Genomic DNA, 8,553 nt, shown 5'->3' with positions numbered 1-8,553 from the left:
GATTTAATGATTCTGAACAATATTAAAAGGACCAGAGATGCTTAAAATGTCAATCTAACGCAAGGAATTGTTAAATAATAACATCATAAATTAAATAATATTTCCAAAAACAACGTGTCACTAGTGGCCTTCTGCCCCAAATCTCAGGGAGACATCTTACCCCCAAAGATCTAGAATGCCGCCGATGAAAAACTACTGTTTTTTAATCGTTTTTTAATGACTTACAATCAATTAACATCACAACACTTCCGATGGAATAAATTTCACAAACAATAATGTTCAGACGCATTGCTAAGAGGCTACAGCTATACAGTGATATACAAATATTGTGCGAGCCTGCCATCTATTGGTAATATAGGGTAAGGCCTTCGAGGTAACAAAACCAATACCTGCCAGTTCCAAAAACAAACAAACATTAATATCGAGTACAGATGAACTATAGAGAATAATCTAGATTTAAACAGGGAGAGTGTGTCTGAACCCCGAACGTTGTCAGGAAGGCTATTCCAGAGTTTGGGAGCCAAATGCGAAAGACGCTAGAGTTCGCAATCAGCATTTTCTATTGCATAATTTTATGTATGAATAAAATGAACCAGTCTATTTTATAACCGGCCTTCTTCTGCAAATCAATAATCATGTTTAAAGAAGCATAAAATAAACAAACCAATACATATATATGCATAAATGAATAACCTTGTTTTAGAAAACAATTCAACTCTACTCGTACAACTAAACACCGTCATGACGCGCCGCTGTCCCTTTAACATCTGAGCCGATTGAAGTGGGGCCAACACGTTACAGTTCTCCTCCCCTTAATGGATTATTCACAAGTTCAGTCCCTCAAGACTTCTGAACGAACCGTTTGACAACGGGCCATTTACTTCATCTAAAGCGGACGCGTTGCGGTGTTATTGTTTTGTTGTGTTTACTTAGGAATCAAGGAACGTAACAGGTGAAATGCACTGAGTGCACAGACAAGATCAGTATAGCCAATGGATACGTTGACGACTAGTAAGACCGTAACGAAATGCTTGGCTGGTTTTCTTAGCTAACAGCTACGCGGTGCATGGAGGTCATTTTATTTTGCTAAAATGCCATATAATGAATAATAATAGATCATCTGAATATATTTCTTAGGTGTAGGTCGATACCCTTATGGTGTGGTGATTCAAACAAAGAGGGATGGACAGAAGAAAGTGACTCGCTGCGGAGGCTGCGCGGAGTACGCGCTCGGTAGTGTGGACTTCTGTTAACCGACGCTTAATGCTGCGCTAATAGTCATTAGTTTGGAGGCGCTGCGATCATCATGGTGGTTGAGAGGACGCTTCTCGCAGCGAGGCGAGGGGATGTACAAACTCTAAAAGTACAGTTAGCTGAGAAGGTACTCAACAGCGATGTGAAAGATGTGCTGGGAGCGACTCCCGTACACCACGCCGCGCGAGCGGGGAAGCTCACCTGTCTGCGGTATTTGGTTGAGGAAGCGGGTTTACCGGCGAGCAGCCTGGCGAGAAACGGCGCAAGTCCTGCGCATGACGCCGCAGCCACGGGCAACCTGAGCTGCCTTCAGTGGCTCGTGACGCACGGAGGATGTCGAGCGGCCGTGAGTATCTTTACGAAGCCTTTTCAAGGGTAACAGTGTCCGTGTAAATACAGTAGCAACAACAGTAACAACACATCTCCAGACAATTATTAGACTACATATAAAGTAGGGTACAGTGGGTGCTCTGTGGAATATGTATAAATATATAACTACTTTATGTAAACTTGGAGTAAAAATTGTCACCTAATGTTAATACTTTTGATATAGCAAGAAACAAAGAAAAGAAAGGTAGAAAAACAACAACAACAACACACATTTGAGCAAATTTAAGGCTCCGGTTAATTTCAATGATTCGCTTTTTATAACATATGTAATCACATGCATATTTCATAAAAAAAAAAAAAAAACTATAAAAATGATTAACCTAATCACCTTGAAAAAGTATTTTGTCTCAGAATTTTTTTTATAATAATTTCAGGTATTCTCATTAGCATTTAGATTTGCAACATATTCAAAAATATTGGGTGAAATTGGCTAAAATGACCTTTTTTTCATAATTTCACACAATTAGACGTGGATCAAGATATTTTTCTGTGCATAGTTAAAACAGGCATTCACGTAGTGCTGTGGTGACGTTGAATGTTATTTAGTGATTTAGGAAAAAAATAGCCTCCCCACTGCTCTGGGCCCCTTGTACTCAATCCCACCTTTCCCCTCATTAGCGATGACCCCATGCTTAATTTGGCTTTTAAAGTCATTAAGCTTGATGCGCTTTTAACCTGACAAAAGATAAATAAAGCAGTCTAATGAAGAGTAATGGAGACATACCCATCGATGTATGCTCAGCAGCACCCACACTGAGGCATAAACTGATTTCATGGCCCAGTCATGCTAAGAAATCTCATCTCATTAGTAGGAGATCCTTATAACACTCATTTAACCTTCAGTCTCATGGTCAGAGAATTTACTCAACAGTGTTCTCGAGATCCTACTAAGAGTGTGACATCAGTTTAGCCGCTTGACCCGTGCCGTGGATAATACTGTCCTCCAGGAGTCAAGTGTGTGATTCATGCGGCGAGTATAATTATGGAATGAAGCCGGTGTGTTCGCTTAGTGCTAAGAGCAAACAGTTCTATCCTGCCCATGCAAAACAATGAGATGGAATGAGATAGAAGTGCCACATTAGTGCCTTTATCCAATTGCTGTTTTCAGGAAAGTGTGGACTTCCAGGCACATCACAAGCCAAAAAGCAGTTTTCACTATTGAGTTATATGTTTACACAGATTATACATAGGCACTTAACCATTTTGAATGTATTCTTCAAATCTTATTTAAAAATCTTTTTTGTGTACTTTAATTATATATTTTTAAAAAATGGATTGGCAGATAATACAAGAAAAAGCTCATGATTGCATTTCTTAACACACATTTAAAAGTGCACTTTGTAATAATTTCAAATGAAAAGTCGTACCTTAAAGTTCATTTTAAATCATTGTTTCAATCATCTTTTGTCATGCTTTAAAGAAGTACACTTATTTAATGTGGCGACTTTGATGATAATATTAACTGTAGATTGTGTTATTTAATATTACATTTAAAGGTATTTTAAAAGTACTGAATAGCAACTTTATCATAACGAATGTGTACTTACAAATATATTTAAATAAATCACAAATGTTTTAATAGAAATGACATTACAGTGTGTTTTAGTTCGGCAGAACACTTTAACCATATTTCAAAGACAATAGAAGTGATTATGAAATTACATATAAAGATTTACTTATGTCCTGCTCAAGTGGGTCAAAAGGGACTCAACTTCAACTAACTGCATTTAAAATTAATATAATATAAAATTTAAATTATAATACTTTTTAATTTCATTGCACGTACATGTAATTAGGTGTCCAAAAACATTCAGCTCACACTTAATATTCTTATAAGTATATTATTTCCATAATAAATATAGTCAGGATTATCAAGGCAATGAATTACAAATTAAGCACATTTGAAGTTTAAAAAACTTTATTTCATTAAGATTCTGCATAATTATTCAGGGTGTTCACAGAAAATAATATCAGCCTGATTCTGTAAGTACATTTATTTGGGCCTGAACACTTTTGGATGCAGTCATGTTGTGTTGATAGCTAGTTTACTGTAAGTTATTGTAAATGTAGAGAGGTGGACAGTAACGAATTACATTTACTTTATTACTGTACACACTTTTTAAGTATCTGTACTTTACTTGAGTATTATGTTTTCTGGAAACTTATGACTTTAACTTCACTACATTTGAAAAACAAATATCGTACTTTTCTCTCCACTACATTTCTATCAAGGTCCTCAAAGTAGAAAGTCGTTACTATGTAGCAGCTTGAAAGTCAGTGGGGGATTAAATTTTTTTTTGACAGCCTATAAGTAATCACTCTTGAAGGGTTAAGTGAAGTGATTTCCCAGCATTTTTTGAACACTGACCAGTTGCAAATGTGATATTTATTTACAACAATTCAATAATAATAAGTTAATATTGTCTGATTTAGCAAAATTGTGTAAAGGTAAATATTACCTATACGTGTACACACTCTGCCAGAGCTGTGTGAGATCACTACCATCCTGCCAAAGATACTACAAGCTATAGTCAGCGTATTCAGTAGGCGTAATGTATTGTAAGTTGCTTCAGTGGCATAAGGTATTGCAAGTATTACATACAACAATAATAAAACAGTGCGTTGACATAAAAAAGGAAATTTACTTTTCGTACTCAAGTACTTTTAAAAGCAAGTACCTCTGTACTTTTACTTAAGTAAAAATTTGTCCTTGCAACTTTCACTTGTAACGGAGTAATATTTGAGCAGCAGTATCTGTACTTTTACTCAAGTAATAGAGTTTGTGTACTTTGTCCACCTCTGTAGATCACATATCACTCTCAGTATAGGTGAAACATATTTTCTGTTTGAAATATAGTGGATTTGTTATAAATCTTCAATTAGTTTGGAGCAGAATCTGAAGCCAGAAGTATATATAAATAATAAAAAACACTTACTTAATTCTTTACTTGTTCATTAGTCCTCATTTGAGTCTATGAACCTTTGTCGTTTGGTATTATAATGAAATACCTCTAAAAAGAAAAAACTACAGATTTACTAGAATTTTGTTTTGTTTGAGAAAGTCGTTATAGGTCTAGTGGTACACCTCACCTCATCATTTCAAAAATGTGTTTGTCTCAATGAAAAAGTAACTGGAGCTCTTGCTGTTGTCCTTTTTTCCTTCGGTGCACATGCAGTAGTGGAAGTTATCTCTGCCATCAATGGAGTCTGCAGCAGGGCTTCACGTTACATTATTGTGTTTCATACCTGCACTGCAAGTTTGAATGATTACAAAAAACTTTGGCCAGTTAAATATGATCCAGCAGAGACTCTGGGTCAGCATATGTGACGAAAATGATTCATATTTTGTGTCATACGGTATAAATAAATCTGTTGAAATACACCCATGTTCCTCGTCAGTACTTTATAACATGCAGCATGTATAACATTTAGCTTGCAGATTGTTGCCTTTGAATAATTTAGAAATTTACCATTGAAATATATTTCTGTATTCCAGCTGAATGGGAGTTAATGTATGATACTGGATGTACTGTGTTGTTTACAGCATAAGGACAGCTCAGGGGCCACTGTCCTGCACCTGGCTTCTCGCTTCAGCCATCATGAGATCATTGATTGGCTGCTGAAGAGTGGGGAAGGGGATCCTACTGTTGCCACAGATACGGGGGCCTTGCCTGTTCATTATGCTGCAGCTAAAGGGGACTTACCCTCGCTCAGGCTGCTACTGGAACACAGCCCACAGTAAGACCACTCTCTAATATTGAGACAGTTTTGTAGTGGGACCTTGTTTTTCAAATTTTTTCAACTTTTTTTTTTTAAATCATTCAAGCACTTTTCTAACCATGTCACAACCATACAGGACTCATGAATGTTAAGATGAGTGTTCTTAAACGATGCTTAGGTGTACGTTTTGGATATGGAATAACAGTTTTGTTAGATGCATCCTAATTTGCATACTTATGCACTATTTTATGCCATTTTTATTATAAATAGTGTGATTATTGTGTACACACTGAAAATTTCAAAAAGTAAAAGTGCTCATCAAATGCCCAGATGTTGCATGTGCAGGAAAAAAATACAAATAATAATAATTAATTATATATATATATTTCTAAAAAGTGGAAATTTATAGAGATATAGCCAGAACAGGGCAAACAAATACCAATGTATAGATACTCTTTTTATTAGAACTGTGTGACAAAACATTGATTTACACATTGTTGATGGCTGGCAACAGCATTTCACTTTGATTATATTAACACACACACACACACACACACACACAATGTACAACCAGAATGATCAGCCCATCCTACATAGATAACACATGCATTGTTTTACATTCATGTTCCTTGTTACCGACAGATGTAACAAGTATTACAAGTATTATTCAAACAGAGCCTGATATTTTTTAAGCTCAAGGGCCAATTAATTGATTACAATAATAGAAAGGTGCCTTATGAATGTATCTAATAGATTCATGTGAACACTCTTTACTCTGCACAGCATTGATCCTGCAGTGCCAGTAAATAGTGCCCATATAATCATCCAGCAGGTGAAAATTAATGTTCACGTAAATATGAGCAATAAAAATAGCCTTAGTAAACACTAATTACAACGTATCCAACGTCCAGTGTAGCAATGTCACTGTTTTGATATGAAAAATTAAGTCCATTAGGAAGGGCTCTTGGCTTCAAAAGCCATAAAGAGCGTAATGATTTTTAAATACAGATATGATTACCTGCTGTATATGATTTCCTGCTGTATATGAGGACTATCATGTTTATTGCTAGACAATCTGCACTGGAACCTACTGCCAAGATCAATGTCCACTATCATTAAACCCAGCATAGGTCAGCTATTACTGCTGGATGTATTTGTGGTGGTACAAATTATTCTATATTATATTGTAGATATTTAGAAAATGTAAGTAGATGCATTAAACAAAGTTTGAGTGAGTGCCACCAAGTCAAAGTTTTATGTAACAGCAGCAGCTCTGGCACATGACATATCAGCATTGTGATGGAAAAAAGGTTAAATGTTTGTGATGGTCTGAACACATGCATTGACAGCAGACGATTCAAATTAAATTGATATCACACTGAATTTTTGTGACAGATATTTGTCTTGATTTGGGCAGACCTTCTCGCTCAAATAACAATAATTAGAGTATATTTCAGGTTGCTCCAGCCAGTGTTCAGGTGCAGTCCTACATTCACGAGGACACACTTAAGTGTTTCTCTTGGAACCAGCAGCAGTGATGTGATGACTGTACCAACTGGTGTTTGGCTCTTTTATTTAGAAGGCTTCATGTTCTAGAGCCAACATTGTTGCGCATTACAGTTTCTCCTGTTCTTGCCATGCATAGTATAAATCGGGAATGTGTATTAAGAAAGTAAGTAAGGTCAGATTTGTTGTCATGTTGAAGGCGACTAAACAATTTATTTTCTTTTGTGTGGGGTATTTCTTCACAAACATCCAAAATCTAGTTTGAGCAGGTTCTAAATGCTTAGAAATACCAGTAGAAAACAGTTTTTGCAGCAATGCCATGAACCATTTGGGATTCCCTAAAGAACCATTTTTTTTCTCTATAGTGTGAGGAACATTTTAATAATCTGAAGAACCTTTTTCCACTGTTAAGGATCTGTTGTGCAGTGGAAAGATTCTATGGATGTAAAAGGTTCTTCATGGAAGCACAGATGCCAATAAAGAACCTTTATTTTTAGGAGTGGGCTCATAAAACAAAGCAAAACTCTCAGGATCATGTAGTGATCCTGTATCTCACCCCAGATCATGTAGTCTTCTGCATCCTTCACACTCTAAGAAAATTCCCATTTGTTTCTTACAGTTCACAACCTACCATTCAAACTGACCTATAATATAAGATAATTGTGCTGTGTTAATTGAAGTTCAGCATTTTGTGTTTTTATCTGGTTTGAATCATTCCTTTAGCGGACCGGTGCTAAAACAACATAGACAGTGGGTGCAAATAAACAATGCTATCAATTCATTCTTAGTAAATCTCCTCTGAAAGTTTATTCAGGAACGTTTATTCAGTACATTTGTCTCAATGGAGACTGTCAGTATCACACAAGTGATAAACTAATGAGGTAAACAAATAGCCTTGAATTAGTGGTGGGCGGTATGACCAAAAATTTATATCATGGTATTTTTCAAAATTATACCGGTTTCACGGTATATGACGGTATTTATAAATTTTTTTCCATGCATGACCGGGTGTAAACCACATTTTCTATTGATTGAGAGAGGAAATAGGCTACTTCAGTAGATTGACTTAGAATGCTCTATTTTACTGTCATGATGAGTGAATATTGTAGAAAAATTCCACTCTAAATAGTGACGAAACACGACCCATTTATACATGTTAACCAGGAGTCACTCTCATTTATAATCGCGACATCGTCTGATAAAATCAACATGCATGTACAGTAGATGCATGTTGAGCGGCTATGCGGTGGTTTTGGCTATATTACTTTTTTGTCTCATGCAGCGCACTGCCTGCGTCTGAGTAACAAAAAAAATAAAAAATTTACATTATATTAATAGACGAACTATGCTCATATTTATCATTCCAAACAGTCAGTAAGCGACAGGTGCTTGGAAACGCTGTTTTGTACTCATTTATTGACGAGTCGGCTGAAAGCGATGCTTCTCTGCCGCTCACTGCACAGAACAGACGCAGAGAGAGACGACACTGCGCCGGGAAAGTCAGACCTCGCGCTCGCGGGGCAGCACTGGCGAATCTTCCAACTGAATCATAGCTAAGATTTATCCAAAAAAGTCTCTAGGTTTGTCAGTATATATATTCTATGGGAAAAAGCCGCTAAAAGCATCTGAAAGTTGCTAAATCTAGCGCTGAAGTCGCGCTCGTGTGTGTGAGACGCGGGAGCT

General features: G+C 36.5%; 1 protein-coding gene across 1 annotated transcript in view; it reads left to right on the top strand.

Moving 5' to 3' along the window:
- The first annotated feature begins 827 nt into the window (after positions 1–827).
- LOC107693412 (espin-like) overlaps positions 828–8,553 on the top strand; it is an 80,296-nt gene continuing 72,570 nt past the window's right edge. The window contains exons 1-2 of the mRNA XM_016492797.1: positions 828–1,600; positions 5,189–5,382. Coding sequence (XP_016348283.1) covers positions 1,307–1,600; positions 5,189–5,382 — 488 coding nt within the window. The 5' untranslated portion in view covers positions 828–1,306. The remainder of the gene's footprint in view (positions 1,601–5,188; positions 5,383–8,553) is intronic.

The sequence above is a fragment of the Sinocyclocheilus anshuiensis genome, unplaced genomic scaffold (assembly GCF_001515605.1).
Source record: "Sinocyclocheilus anshuiensis isolate Anshui unplaced genomic scaffold, SAMN03320099.WGS_v1.1 scaffold1562, whole genome shotgun sequence".
Taxonomy (NCBI): domain Eukaryota; kingdom Metazoa; phylum Chordata; class Actinopteri; order Cypriniformes; family Cyprinidae; genus Sinocyclocheilus; species Sinocyclocheilus anshuiensis.
This window is presented reverse-complemented; position numbering and strand designations above follow the sequence as displayed.